This window comes from Schistocerca americana, chromosome 1 (assembly GCF_021461395.2).
Source record: "Schistocerca americana isolate TAMUIC-IGC-003095 chromosome 1, iqSchAmer2.1, whole genome shotgun sequence".
In the NCBI taxonomy this organism is placed as follows: domain Eukaryota; kingdom Metazoa; phylum Arthropoda; class Insecta; order Orthoptera; family Acrididae; genus Schistocerca; species Schistocerca americana.
The window spans coordinates 128217101-128233619 of record NC_060119.1 but is presented as its reverse complement, the minus strand read 5'-3'; the positions used below and the strand labels follow the sequence as shown (position 1 = coordinate 128233619).

Here is a 16519-nt window from a genome sequence, read left to right as displayed (position 1 = left end):
TCAAGATTTCACGCGAATGACGACTTTATCGCCACAGAGAAACGCTACGCACATTTTCGACGTGTCATCTTCTATAACGAGTTTGAAATGATAGGCGAAAACAGTAGAATTTTAGAGAACGTCATTAAAATCTTGAAACACCAGCTCACAAAAAAATCTTACAGCTGATCAAAAAATGTACACACTGAAACGACGTAATCGCTAAAAGTCTAAACCAGCCAGGACAGCCCAAAAGCTGATGTGTGTTTACTGCTCTTCGCAGAATTACTGCGCATTACTACCGGGTGCACGAACGTTTTACGAGTCCCCCAGGCCATAGTAGTTCCCAGTGACCTGAAGTCTTAGGCGTCAGATGACCTGCGATCGTTAAGGAGGGTATCTTTGCAATAAACTACAGGAAAGGCGAAGCTAGCTTTGAGTGTCTCAAAGATAAGGAAGGAAAAATGCAGAGGCCAGAAAGAAATCACTGTATTCCGTAGCGTATTCAACGGGCAGATAATTATGACTAATCTCAGCTGCAAAGATTTACTTACTATGCTCACATTATACAAAACACAAAATCATTTCAGTTCATTCTCACATTCACTAGAAAGCACTGTATACTGTAATTTATGGCGGAGACACTAACATGCATCTCATAAAGAACATAGTGTAACGTATACACAAAGATTGGTTAGTTGTAATAGAGAACCTAATGATCCCAACCTTGCAGGTTAAGCAAATCAATCAATAAAAAAATAAAATAAGCTAACCATCATAAGCTCGCGAATCATCGGTGTGAAACACATTGCCTGTTTACATCGTCTGTCAAGCTATTTAAATTTGAAAAGAAATCGTTTACGGAAACAGTGATGGACTTTTTATAATTTTTATTTGTTAACTAATTCACTTTCTCATGACACAGCCACGATCGGTTTCAGTCACATTGGCCGTCGTCAGATGCTAGGAGCAGCGGTTAGTGAATGAATGAGGCACTGAGAACCATAAGGGTCCGAAGCACAAGAACAAAGTTATGAGGAAACTAGATGTTTGTGAAAATCATATTTACAGAGAAACCACTAGTCTCATAGGCCTGAATTGCTTTTTAACCAAGTCTCAATATCCTATACTTCCTACCAAAAAATAATGTACCCACCTTATGTTAATAAATATTAATTAATATTACATTAATTGTTAATGTTAATTCACAGAATTTCCTTATATAGGCTAGTGAAAATATTGCCTTTTGGTATTTGTTAAGTTTGTAATTAATGTGAAACTAGACTCACAACATAAAGACCAGACACAAAACTCACCACACACGCACTTATGACCTATTCAGCACTTCATGGTCCTCATTAAGTACATCTGTGGGCCTGAGTTTCATATAAAACAGCCGATACACCTCCGATTATTGAGTATTACTACTACGTGAATCATGTAGACACTAAATTATGTTGTCAATTCTAGGTAGAAATTGAGCAGTGCAGAGCAACAAAATTATGTTTTGTACTTGGGGTCCTTATAGAACTTAATATCCGAGAAACTGGTGAGATAGCTTTTCGTGAATGTTCTCATGTAGAGTGTGGGATAGCAGATATAAATAGAACTGGTTCACTTAACAGATGTCAGGAGCATGCACACATACTACAATCTCAAAATCGATCACTGCGTGCTTTGGGGTCCTTGTAGTTGTTCTCAACGCCTAAAATATCCATGTGTTAAACTAAATGCCGTTCTAAGCATCTGACGATGGCCAATGTGGCTGAATCCTGTTATGGGCGTTTCACAAAAAAGTGACTGTGTCCAGAAGTAAACGAAAATTATATGCTATTTAAATGTTTGTTTAAGCATCATGCTGTCTATGTCCACTGCCCATTAAATTAAATATTGCGATTTAGAGCTTATAACTGCGCTGGTGATTACTTTTAAACTACTACAACATGACATTTTTAATGCTGTCGCCCTCCACATCCTGAGCTGCTCGTAAGATACTTTGTAATAAACTGTTGCGAAATTTATACGATGAAACAATATAAAACGCGTTCATTCATTTGCACACAGACGGAAGCTCAAAATAATATAATGCAATACTGTGACATAATTATGCTGTTTATTGTAGTGCTTCTCATATTCTTGACGACCGTGACTTCTCATTCGATTAAAACTTTGATACAGACACGCTTAATGTTGTCTGAAAAAAGATTCACCCTTATTGGGGAAGTATCATCAGTGGATAAAACTGTGATCGGAAGCAAAAGTGCATTTAACAATAAACTAGATGTTAAATTGCAACACGACTTGCACTGACAGTTACCCGAGAGCTTTTATGTTTACGCTATAAGTGGTTGGGCATTACAAAAATTCCTGCCTTAGCTCACTATTTTTTATGCTACTGAAAATAAATTCTTGTTGCAACGTATTTGTCATTTTTATATATTTGATTTTCCTTTTTAGAGATGAACATAGCTCTTTTTTCCGGGAGCCGAAAGTGGATTGGGTAGGCATTTGTTTAATAACAGCTGAAATGTACGTTGCGTGGTATTCCGAAGAAGGTTGAGACGTTGTATTGGGAATAAATCAAGTCTTCAGCGTATAAACAAAGTTCCTTTCAGAATCATGATTTACTGCTGCGTGGACGACAAATTTGGCTACACAAAGAGCGCAAAGAAAATGTGGAAATCACATTCGCGACCATCCGACACGCAATGACGCAGAGGCTACTCAAAGACGCGACTGTTGTAAATTGCACTCGTAGAGGAATTAGTGGTGGACGTCATTTGTTTAAACGATAGCTTGTTTCGTTTATTACACCGTTCTAAGAGCATAATAAAGACAGAAAAACCTGAAAATAGTATTGTCTGTTGTTTAATAGATATGTTAGAGCAAACATGATAACAGAGAAACGAACAATTCTTTTCCTATATTATGTAGATGTAGATGTATATAAAACTACACCCACATATGTAAAATAAAGTTTAAAAATTAAATAATAATGAATATATATCCCACTGGTTATTGAAGAAACATTGTACATGTTTCACAATACTGTAAACGTTTTACGAAATATACACTTTTGCCCATGTTTTGCAAATTTTATTATACACAATGTAGTTTTTCATGTTCGAAACCTACATAATACTAAGAAAATGAGTGCGGTTAAAAACGTTGGTTCAACATATGGAATCCTTTTTAATTGTGTAACAAACTTTTTTTTTTCACGAGCAGAAATTTTGGACACCCGCATAACTTAATACTGGCCACATCACGATATCATGCGAATTTAAATCTCATACAAGCGGTACATACATAGCGGTTGACCGACAACTCTCAATTTAAAATTATTGCGACAAATATTACCACAGTTCGGTTTTTCCTATAATTCACATATGAATTTATTGCACTGCTGTGCCTGTTCAAGAATGTTGGCTTGCTTGTAATCATCGCGGTGTTCATATTGCAGCATGGACGCTTCATTTAGTTGAAACTACGTAACAGTGGATAGCACGTTCGGCGGTACTTTCAAACATGCAATTAACAGCTGGCTTTCTACGCTCTGTGTTTACAGCTCTCTGACCTGACAAAAGTCGCTCAGCTGAGCTCCGCAGCTGCTTATCTTTGATACGGGTAGACCGTTACCCAACTTCATTATTTTCGGACACTCTTTAAAGGTTTGGAATCTTGACACAGCTCAAAGTCCTTTCTATAGTACGTCGGCGCACGCGTCGCGTCACTTACACTTAGGAGTCAGGCTCGTGCGGTGCTCGTTTTATTCGTTTCACTCGTGCGACACGACAGAGATAAGCGGAATCGACGCTGTGAGCGTAAACTAAAACAAAACAGATTTTCGTGTTTGTGCCGCGAAGCGGCGCTTCTGCTGCCGGTGCGTCGGCCAGACAGCAGCCGACGAGTCTGCAGCTGTTCCCTCCGCTGTGTTGCCTCACCTGATTAGCGAACATCCTCGGAGGTAGCCGGGCCGCGCGCTAGCAGACGAACATCCCGCACACAAGCCAACGGACTTCTGTCAACGGCGGTGTACTACTACTAGTAGAGACCTCTGCCTGTCGCCGCGCTCACGGGCCCGCGTCGGTGCTGCCATCTGGACGGGCCGCGCGTTAACCTGCTAGTCACTGACCTATAGTGCAACCTGCGGCGGCGCGGCAGACAAAAATCGACCGACGCGCGGGAAAAAGGAAGAAGACGGCTGAGCAGCAGGACCAAATCGAGCGCTGCCGGTGGAACAAAAGGTATTCGGTGGCCCACAACCCGTTACGGTAACCGGTTAAGATGTTCGTCGCCTATTTGTTTCTGTTTCACTATCACGCTTGCAAGACGAAATTGATTTTTCTTTGTTCTTTTCGCTGCGACGTATCGATAGTAATTTAGATTGCAGCCGTCAAAAACTGCATCGGCCAGTGCCGTCGGGCTGATTAAACCATATGGCGATCGGCCGCCGCGAAAAAGGGCTGCCCCCGGCGCTGGGGGACCAAATACGGTCGCGAAGCGGACCTGTTTTAAATAATTAACGGGCCTCTGCGGGGAAGTTGCGCGCTGCTTAGTGTCAGTTAAGCATCATTCATGGCTTTTAAGAGCCCGGGGAGCAACGAATTCAGCGCCGGAGTAGTAACGGGTTCGCGGTTCGCCAAGACATCGGAAATTCATGCCTCGAGGAACTTTTAAAAATGAGTTCTATACATCAACGTTAAGGATCGTCTGACGGAAATGCAATTTTTCGTGCGTCTAGATTAAGAGCTAAAGCTTCTTCCAAGCCACGACTGCTAACACAGGTGAAAATATTTACACTTTTTCTCTGCCTCTGAATTTACCAAATTGTGGAATGCTTAATCCGCAAATGCAACTACATTTACGATAGGACGCCACTTTTCTGAGATACAAAGTAATAATGAAATCAGTTCGGTTTTATTTCTAATATGTGGTGAACATGAAGAAATCAAAATATGATACACATAACCCCAAAATTATCCAAACACTTATATAAAACATTAAAACAATCATGATATTATATAAAAAGTCACATGTCCCATAACATAAAATAATAACGATAATTGCAATAAGGTAAAATAATAACGATAATTACAATTTATTTGGAGAAATGGCATGAGGGAACCTCTCTTTTCTGAGGATTTTCATCATCGTCTATAAACAATAACTAACAGTAGGTTCTAGCGTATCTACTAGCGATATTCAATGGTGAAAATGTCTGAGTGAAAGCATCCTGTTCATCGTGAATAACACGCAGTAAATTCCAAACTTTCTTTGTGAACAGTGCAAGTACTTGGAACAACTTTGCCTAATTAGACTGGTGACCATTTCCTTTTACGTAATTACTATTTATTTTAGTATATTAGAACAGTGTTCCGTTTTCCGTTGATGCTTTCGATAGAAATCTTTTGAGAAACTAAAATTAATCGGATACCTTAAGCGTTACTACACAGTCAAGGTGAAATATAATTCCATTAACAGGAGTAGCATTACAAAGGCGACGTGATGTTACTGGTGCATAACAAGTAGTCACAAGATCCACAGATCTCTCGCCAATTAAACGCATATGGGACATGGTGAAGCGGGAACTTACTCGTTCTCGAGGGCCGGCAAGAAACATTGCCAAATTGCAACAAAGGCGCAAAATGCTTGGAACAGTCTGTCTCAGGATGCCATTCAGCCGTTTATGATCGCTTGCATGTGAGCACAAGCGCATGCCTTGCCGCCAAGGGGGGATAAACTGTGTATTGATGCCAGTGTTTGAGCACCCTGCACTGTGACATGTATGTTCAATTTGGACTGAATTTGTTATCATATGCTCAAATTCAAATGGCTCTAAGCACTACGGGGATTTTCCCGAACGACCATTTCACAAGTGGACCGTGAGTATCAGGAATCCGGTGAAACGTCAAATCTCCATCGCTGCGGCCGGGAAAAGATCCTGCAAGAACGGGACAAACGGCGACTGAAGAGAATCGTTCAACGTGACAGAAGTGCAACCCTTCCGCAGATTGCTGCAGATTTCAGTGCTGGTTCAAAATGGTTCAAATGGCTCAAATGGGACTTAATATCTGAGGTCATCAGTCCCCTAGACTTAGAACTACTTAAAACCTAACTAACCTAAGGACATCACACACATGCATGCCCGATGTATGATTCGAACCTGCGACTGTAGCAGCAGCGCGGTTCCGGACAGAAGCGCCTAGAACCGCTAGGCCACAGCGGTGGCTATAATGTACTCCTACAATGATGATCTACTTGTCACTTCACTTAATAAAATGACCTTGAGCGTGTTACATATTTTCTTCCAGCAGTGTATAATGCAGTAACATACGAAATAAGTTGCACAAATGTTCATTCGCACTTTAATAAGATTCAGGGTTATGCGAAAGCTGTTAACTTGCAATAATTGCTCATAGACGTAGAAATGCGCACTTTACAAACGCAAAAACCTGTTATCCTCTGACCACAATATTAATGAGCCACACTGGGGCATACACATGCCTGGGTGTTACACAAATGCCTGGATACAACAATTTGTGGTGTTATGAAATCGAAAGAGCACAAAGGTTCGGTCATGGATAAAAAAATGTTGCAGACTTCACTTCCTTGATAGGATACTGGGAAAATGTACTCAGTCTGCAATGGAGACAGACCACTACTACATTGTTGCTCATGGGTGTAGGCCCAATATATCAAGATATTGGACGTGTACATACACTGAAGAGCCAAAGAATCTTTTACACCTAATATCTTGTAGGGCTCAAGCGAGGTCGCAGAAGTGCCGCAACACGACGTGGCATGGACTCAGCTAATGTCTGAAGTAGTGCTGGAGGGAATTGACACCATGAATCCTGCAGGGCTGCCCATAAATCCGTAAGAGTACGAGGGGGTGGAGATCTCTTCTGAACAGCACGTTGGAAGGCATGCCATATATGCTCAGTAATGTTCATTACTGGGGAGTCTGGTGGCCAGCGGAAGTGTCTAAATTTGGATGGAGCCACTCTAGCAATTCTGGATGTGTGGGGTGTCGCATTGTCCTGCTGGAATTGCCCAAGTCCGTCGGAATGCACAATGCACATGGATGGTTGCAGGTGGTCATACAGAATGCTCATGTACGTGTCACCCGTCAGAGTCGCGCCTAGACGTATCAGGGGTTCCATATCACTCCAACTGCACCCGCCCCACACCATTACAGAGCTGCACCAGCTTGAACAGTCCCCTGGTGACACGCAGGATCCAAGGATTCGTGAGGTTGTTTCCATACCCGTACACGTCCATCCGCTCGATGTAATTTGAAACAAGACTCGTCCAACAAGGCAACATGTTTGCCATCATCAACAGTCCAGTGTCGGTTTTGACCCGCATAGCCGAGGCAAGTGTTGTGTCGTGCAGTCACGAAGGGTCCACGAGTGGGCCTTCGGCCCCGAAACCCCATATCAATGACGTTTCGTTGAATGGTTCGCACGCTGACACTTGTTGATGGTCCAGCACTGAAATCTCCAGCAATCTGTGGAAGGCTGCACTTCCGTCACGTTGAACGACTCTCTTCAGTCGTCGTTTGTCCCGTTCTTGCAGGATCTTTTTCCGGCCACAGCGAAGTCGGAGATTTGATGTTTGACCGGATTCCTGACATTCACGGTCCACTCGTGAAATGGTCGTACGGGAAAACCCCCACTTCATTGCTGCCTCGGTGATGCTGTGTCCCATATCTCGCGTGCCGACTATAACTCCACGTTCAAACTCACTTAAATCTTGATAACCTGCGATTGTGGCAGCAGTAACCGATCTAACAACTGCGCCAGACACGTGTTGTCTTATATAGACGTTGCCGACCGAAGCGGCCTGGTTATATACACTCCTGGAAATGGAAAAAAGAACACATTGACACCGGTGTGTCAGACCCACCATACTTGCTCCGGACACTGCGAGAGGGCTGTACAAGCAATGATCACACGCACGGCACAGCGGACACATCAGGAACCGCGGTGTTGGCCGTCGAATGGCGCTAGCTGCGCAGCATTTGTGCGCCGCCGCCGTCAGTGTCAGCCAGTTTGCCGTGGCATACGGAGCTCCATCGCAGTCTTTAACACTGGTAGCATGCCGCGACAGCGTGGACGTGAACCGTATGTGCAGTTGACGGACTTTGAGCGAGGGCGTATAGTGGGCATGCGGGAGGCCGGGTGGACGTACCGCCGAATTGCTCAACACGTGGGGCGTGAGGTCTCCACAGTACATCGATGTTGTCGTCAGTGGTCGGCGGAAGGTGCACGTGCCCGTCGACCTGGGACCGGACCGCAGCGACGCACGGATGCACGCCAAGACCGTAGGATCCTACGCAGTGCCGTAGGGGACCGCACCGCCACTTCCCAGCAAATTAGGGACACTGTTGCTCCTGGGGTATCGGCGAGGACCATTCGCAACCGTCTCCATGAAGCTGGGCTACGGTCCCGCACACCGTTAGGCCGTCTTCCGCTCACGCCCCAACATCGTGCAGCCCGCCTCCAGTGGTGTCGCGACAGGCGTGAATGGAGGGACGAATGAAGACGTGTCGTCTTCAGCGATGAGAGTCACTTCTGCCTTGGTGCCAATGATGGTCGTTTGCGTGTTTGGCGCCGTTCAGGTGAGCGCCACAATCAGGACTGCGTACGACCGAGGCACACAGGGCCAACACCCGGCATCATGGTGTGGGGAGCGATCTCCTACACTGGCCGTACACCACTGGTGATCGTCGAGGGGACACTGAATAGTGCACGGTACATCCAAACCGTCATCGAACCCATCGTTCTACCATTCCTAGACCGGCAAGGGAACTTGCTGTTCCAACAGGACAATGCACGTCCGCATGTATCCCGTGCCACCCAACGTGCTCTAGAAGGTGTAAGTCAACTACCCTGGCCAGCAAGATCTCCGGATCTGTCCCCCATTGAGCATGTTTGGGACTGGATGAAGCGTCGTCTCACGCGGTCTGCACGTCCAGCACGAACGCTGGTCCAACTGAGGCGCCAGGTGGAAATGGCATGGCAAGCCGTTCCACAGGACTACATCCAGCATCTCTACGATCGTCTCCATGGGAGAATAGCAGCCTGCATTGCTGCGAAAGGTGGATATACACTGTACTAGTGCCGACATTGTGCATGCTCTGTTGCCTGTGTCTATGTGGCTGTGGTTCTGTCAGTGTGATCATGTGATGTATCTGACCCCAGGAATGTGTCAATAAAGTTTCCCCTTCCTGGGACAATGAATTCACGGTGTTCTTATTTCAATTTCCAGGAGTGTATGTATCTGTATTTGAAAACGCTTGCCTATACCAGTTTCTTTGGGGCTTCAGTGTAGAAGGGCAGCAGAAATGTTGGATTGTTTCGCAGGAGAGTGTCACAGGAATGTTGAATAGCCTAAATTGACAGACGTCAACTACATCGTGAAGCCCTCCTCTAAAAATTTTGAGAACCAGTATTATCTGAGGAATATACTGCAGCACCTATCTATCGCTCTCGTAGGGTACGCTAAAACGAGAGTCATTTGAGCAGCTATTCTTCCCGCGCTCCGTGGGAGGGAACGCCTCTAATTTGCAGTACAATTTTCAGAACTCTCTTCGCAGTGGTTTCCGGCGTATGGACATAGAGGTAATTCGACTGCGAACCACAATGCAACACAAAATGCCAAGTCATCGGCCGGCATTTCCCGCAGGCAAAACAGTAGTTGCCTCAATCCGACTAGTGATCGGTCTTGGCTGTAAAGCAAATAACAGAAACGGAAATCATTGCCCAAACATCCATTTTGCTCCAGAACAAATTTGTCTGGCATTTTGCTGAAAATACCAGTCACTATAATAAACCGTACGCCGAAAAGTCCATGCGTCCGTCTTAGCAATGAACAAAAAAGAAGTGGAAACAACAAATAAAATATCACTATATTTTGCATGTCAAAATGACTGCCACATGTTGTTGTAGCCTGCAAGCCAAATGGTTTGATTCTAGTCTATCCAGTGCAATACTCATCGTATCTGCATTACTACCGCAGCCAACATTCATTTTTACCTAATTATTGTTTTCGAACCTTCTCGTCCCTCCTCAGCTTTTACCCCGCTCCACATTTCCTTCCATTACTAAATTGACAGTTGCTTGATACCTCGATAAGTGTCCTACCAACCATCTCTTTCTTTAAGTCAGGGGCTGATGTATTGTCGACTTCAAATTTCTAAAACTTTCTGGCAGAAAAACGTCTTGCTTGTAAGAGAGCTTGGCACCAGTTGCGCGTTCTGTGTAAGAGGGTTATAACGAAAACCAATACTAATTACATCACCTTTTGTTGGTTAAAAACCGCCTTAAATAACAGCATTGTTTATTTTTCTACCAAAAGTGACGTTTGTTTATTTTATCGAGAATGAGATTTTCACTCTGCAGCGGGGTGTGCGCTGATATGAAACTTCCTGGCAGACTAAAACTGTGTGCCGGACCGAGACTCGAACTCGGGACCTTTGCCTTTCGCGGGCAAGTGCTCTAACATCTGAGCTACCCAAGCACGACTCACAGCTTTACTTCTGCCAGTGCCTCGTCTCCCACCTTCCAAACTTCACAGAAGCTCTCCTGCGAACCTTGCAGAGCTAGCACTCCTGGAAGAAAGTTCTGCTACGTTCGCAGGATAGCTTCTGTGAAGTTTGGAAGGTGGGAGACGAGGCACTGGCAGCATTGAAGCTGTGAGGACAGGTCGTGAGTCTGCCAGGAAGTTTCTTGTTTATTTTATGTCTGATGTAACGTACTACAATATGACTCAATGATATTTTGCACATCATCAGCCTTCTATGCATAGATATACGCTACAAGACTATGAAATGTCACCCTAGACCATCATTCCTTGTGTGAGTGTATGGGTTTTATTTTGTCAAGTTGCGCAATGGATTGATCTAACAAGTACCCTTTGGCTCCTGCAAGAAACAAATTCCACCTCACACTACTACAGAAGTCAGACAGACGCTCATAATGTACCAACAAGAACTGCTTGAAAAACATTCAGCAACAAATATCTTCTGGAGTCGTCCGCTGTAAGGAGAAAGACACATAAATATTTTATATTCTTACGTGACTTGTGGAATACTTGGGTACTGGAGTATTGCTAGTTAGTGTAACTAACGAAACGAAGGAACGAAAAATATTTTTTATTGCAAAAAATTCTGAGAAATCAAGTGAAACTTTTTCTTATAATATAATAAATTTCCGGGTTTATTTCGGAACAGTAGATTGCCTCTTATGGACAGGAATGCTATTATTTTACAAAGTATGGAAAATTCTTTTCTCCCTTTTCTTTAAGAATGTTATTTACTCGGCAGAATGGCTGAGAGCCATGCCTACCCATCTTGAATAACTTTTCTAGGTACGGTCGAGGCTGCCATGTGAGAAATGTAGTGGAGTGTACTGTTGGGGAGGACAGATGGGGCTCGCATACACTGCAGCGCACAATACTGTGAGCTGTGATGACTGCTGCCTGTGTCGCTCGCTGCTGACAAATAATAACACAACTATCTCTTTCTATCTGAATTGACCATCACCAATCAAACTCCCCCTATGCCTTGATGAAATCAAGTCTAATTATTGGCGTGGTACACCGGTCAGATAAGAAGTCCACCGCGATGCCACTCAATATTTGCTCACAGGCGTTTAACTAGTACTCTGTCCATGTTCACACCGCACAATAACTGTGGCAGCCAACACAGTGAACAATGCTTAATCGAGAGCGACTCAATATAGAGTATCACTCCGATTTGCTAACGACAGAGGTGCTCTCCCAGTGAAGTACTGAGGAGAGACTTTGTTCCTCGCTCTTTGCGTATACGTACGAGCGCACACGCTCTCGTTACGTGTTCCCGCTCCAAGAGCGACAACAGAACGGCCCCTTTTTCTTATGAAAATTGCTAGGGTATATCATTCACTGTCTTCCCTCACTCCTCTGGCTCTTTGCGTCAGAAATATTCCGAAAATCAGCATTGCCCTTTTAAACTGGAGACTGACGTTTCGTTTAAGTCGACCAATGCGGAAATATATAGCATCTCCGTTAGGCGTATACTGTCCCCCTGTGAGAACTCCATAACTATGCAGCTGGTCTGTCAAAAAATGCGTCTTCTGTGTGCTCCCACACAATATAGCCGAATTTGCCTTTAAGTCGAACACGGGGGTCGTTATTCCTTCGCTCTGGCAAAAGCTGTCCTCTCTCTGGGCAGTCGCTCCAGCTGTAGTAGGTGTATGATGACTCACCCCTCTGAAGAGACGGGCCTCCCAGCAGGTTGGTTGCCTCCCTAGAACGAAAATTCCTGTGGCCGCCATGTTGTGTACGCCAGCATCGACTTTTTCAACCTCTGTGCGCACTTGCGATTTACTTATTAGATTTGCATATCACTTACGTGGATACAAAATTGACTCTACCCTATCGAGTTTGGGTTCGAAAAAAGCGTCTTGATGTGAAGAATACGATTGTGAGGACGTAATATGTAAGAAATGAAGGTCAGGAGACCACACAACCTTAAACTTGTTTCTGACCATATGGCAGACAACAATCAGGTTGGTATCCCCGCTAAGCGGGGCGCCTCCGGACATGTCTTCACTGCTCTTTGGGGCTCAGTTCAAAGCGGGACTCATCATGAAGGCAATTCCACTCTGGTCAATGCGATTCCAGGCCGAAGACGTGTCTGGAGATACCCCGGACAGCGGTGGGATACCAACCTGTGTGTCACCCGCCATACGGCTCGACAACTGGGGGTGATCGTCAGGGGTGACACTTCTTTTCATACAGGATCCCCTTGGTTGTCACCTGCGCCATCTTTTCAGAATAGCAGTACGTCGATGATATTCTATGTCCCAGTTCGGTGCCCTTCACGGCAAGCCAACCTGGGCTTACAGTTCTATACCTACATCTACATCTACGTGATTACTCTGCAATTCACAATAAAGTGCCTGGCAGAGGGTTCAATGAACCGCCTTCAAGTTGTCTCTCTTCCATTCCACTCTTGAACGACGCGCGGGAGAAACGAGCACGTAACTTTTTCTGTGAGACCCCCGATTTCTCTAATTTTATAGTGATGATCGTTTCTCCCTATGTAGGCGGGTGCCAACAAAATGTTTTCGCTATCTGAGGAGAAAACCAGTGATTGAAACTTCATGAGAAGATTCCGTCACAACGATAACCGCCTTTATTTTAATGATTGCCACTCCAATTCAAGTATCATGTCTGTGGCTCTATCTCGCCTATTTCCCGATAATACAAAATGAGCTGCCCTTCTTTGTACTTTTTCAATGTCATCCGTCAGTCCCATCTGATGCAGAACAGCAAGATAATACCCTCCCGCACATGCCGAGAGTTTCTAGTGCTTGTGCTCGCGCTTGCCAAATCCTATCTTGGCCTGTAAGTTCGCAGGATCCCTCCCCAATTGAGAACTTTTGGAATATTATCAGTAGACCATCCAACAATCTATGGATTTAGACCAGGGGTCTCCAAACTACGGCCCGCGGGCCGAAAGCGGCCCGCGAGACCCGGCAAACCGGCCCGCGTTAGCTGGCCGGACATCCCCGGTATCCGGCCCGCCAAATATTTGAGGTGGTACCTATACTGCCAGCAATTGAGTTTCGAGGCCTATCGCGAGCAGTACACCGCGACATTGTCGGAGCTCTATATTTACAAAGCGGAAGATCATGTTTAAACTTGTGGCTATCCACAATAAACAGACCATTCTCCGTGCGATAGTAAAAAAAAAAAAGAACGATTAACAGACTAGTTTGGCGAAAACATTTTAAGCAAAAAGTACTTTGCATTTTATTCTACTCACGAGTCTGGTGCAAGTCTTTCAAATGGACGCCACTTTGGCGACTAGCCTTAGTAATCAATCTTTATGGAAGATGCTTCTTAAGCGAGGTTTCACTTTCTTTTGATTACGTTGTAAAATACACATAGCACGTAAATCGTATAAAATATTTTTATTTAAATGCAATTTAAAGAAAAAACAATACCTGGTGTACATAATGATATTGGATATTTTAGTTGTAACTGATGTATAAAAATAACTGTAATTAATTTATATCTTGAAGACCCACAGTGTTAGAGTATTAACGTAAAGAAATTTAACATGTTAGTGATAATTAGTGACTTTTATGTAGCCGTAACTTTCCTTTCATAATTACCTCCAGTTGTGGATCAAGTTTACTGGTAGAGATAATCATCAGCGACTTCAAATGCTCATCACTTAATTTTGATCTGTAAATACTTTTTGCATGTTTCATTTTGGAGAGGAGGTACGTCCACCAATCAAAATTGTGTAATTAAATAAAAATAGTAGTTAGTTTCAGTGCTAGCTATTCCCACAACCTTAGATTTTTGCGATTTCATCTTTCCTTTAGCCTTACATTACGGTGATCATGGAGTGCTAGGGTGCTTTAATCCCACTAGGTAGATCTTGGCCCTTATGACTTCGTGGAGGAGTCAATGTGGCCCGCAGACTAAAAAGTTTGGAGACCCCTGATTTAGACGATCAAATGCGCCAATTGGACAGAATCTGGCACGATATCCCTCTGGAGCACATCCAACAACTATCAATCAATGCCAAACTGAATAACTGCTAAGATCAGGGGTGGACTTGTTCGATTTGTGAAACTCGTTCTCTTGAACAAACTATCGTGTTTTTCTGAAATTGTAATCATTTGTTTGTGTGTACGTGTACATCGCAGCTACCGATTTGCGCCCCATTTGGATGATTCCTTTGTGGTGCGCCTTTTTTTTGTCCCAGAATATATGTTACTTGAAGACAAAATATTTTAATCTTAATTACCATGAATATTGATGTATTAACTGTCCTGCTGCTGGAGGGGCAATTGGGTTATTTCGTAAACTTTTTAATTTATTAACTACTTTGGCCATAGCATTAACATCACATTTGCCATAAATAAATACCATATCGACGTATTCCTCTGTCGTAAATTTGAAAGGCATCCTTATTTCATAAATAATCTACAAACTACAACGGTTACTAAGTGGTTTAAACTGAATATCACATTAGTTGCAACAGTTCGGAGCCGTTGAATGTTTTTGTTTGCGTAAAGCAGTCAAGACATTATTACAATATTTGCATACAAATCATTGCAAATACATAACACATATTCGTAGCGATATATTTTAAACTGCTGATGTTTTGTGATGTGATACCAGCAAAAGGTAGAAAAGAGATCACACTCTCTGGTGGGATACGTGGTCGAACATTGTAGAAACATTTTTAAAAACAGTATTTTCATTAAAAAATGAAGTTGAATTTGTCATTGTTTGCAGTCTTCAGAGTTGTAAAATACTGCAAAACGTTTTAAAAGAGAAACGGTGACAGGGAGAATCCATTTCCAAAGAGTTAAATGCCCCCAGTGCCTTGGCATGCTGGCAGTGTCTAGCATCTCTGCTATTTCACGTTGCCATGGCAACACACAGGCTCCGGAGAAGAGTATGTTTATTTATTTTCCCTCGCACAGTCCGTTTTGTTTTCTTGCCCTCTGTAATTGAGTATATTGAAGAACGCAAGTATTTTGAAGTTTGCTCCAGTGCGTCCAGACATTTTGCAAAGTTGGGGGTTATAGTTATGCCAGCTTAACTTGTAGACCGGCAATGCTGAAGCTAGAGAGGCTAGTTAGTGGCCCGGGCTGGGGGGCGGGGGGAGGAGATTTAGTAACGGAAATCTTCCCCGCCTCTGTGTGCAGAACGGACGTTCTCAGCGAAGCTAACAGTTGCTTACTCTGTCGTTGTGTGAGGTAAGTTGACGTCATTGGACAAAAAGATATTTATGTGCTTTCTTGGATATTAACGCCCGCAGCTCGTGGTCGTGCGGTAGCGTTCTCGCTTCCCACGCCCGGGTTCCCGGGTTCGATTCACGGCGGGGTCAGGGATTTTCTCTGCCTCGTGATGGCTGGGTGTTGTGTTATGTCCTTAGGTTAGTTAGGTTTAAGTAGTTCTAAGTTCTAGGGGACTGATGACCATCGATGTTAAGTCCCATAGTGCTCAGAGCCATTTGAACCATTTTTTGGATATTAACGGAGCTTTTCCTGCAACTGATTGTCTGAATCGTGGCCCGCAGCTGATCATTGGACCTTACTTATCGCTTATTGACAAATGGGCTTGTTTAAACAACAGAACTTAAATCCGTCCCTACAATGAGTACTTACATGCATGTGAAATTTTTGTTTCGTTGTTTCTGAATTTCCTGGAGCTTCACTAAATACTTGCCTTCAGCTTATTTGTACCCTTTACTTCAAGATTATTGGTCGGTGGCAATACTTAAACGATAGAACCCGAAGTCCTGAGTATAATGAGCACTTACGTTGTGTGGAAATTTTATTTGTTTCATTGATTTTGAATTTACTATGCTTTGTCTAAAGTCTGTCCATCACATGATCACGTGGTTTACTTAAAGTTTACCGATAACTGTAAATGCTCAAACAACAGAATTCAAAGCCCTGAGTACATCGAATACTCATATTTATAACAAATTCCTGTTCATTTCACCAACTTTGAATAT

At 43.6% G+C, this 16519-nt stretch overlaps 1 protein-coding gene across 1 annotated transcript in view; it reads right to left on the bottom strand.

Moving 5' to 3' along the window:
• The window catches only part of LOC124605649 (angiopoietin-related protein 6-like), a 941284-nt gene extending 937254 nt beyond the window's left edge, over positions 1–4030 (bottom strand). Inside the window, exon 1 of the mRNA XM_047137517.1 lies at positions 3924–4030. Within this exon, the coding sequence (XP_046993473.1) occupies positions 3924–3938 (15 nt within the window). The 5' untranslated portion in view covers positions 3939–4030. The remainder of the gene's footprint in view (positions 1–3923) is intronic.
• Between the last annotated feature and the right edge of the window lie 12489 nt (positions 4031–16519).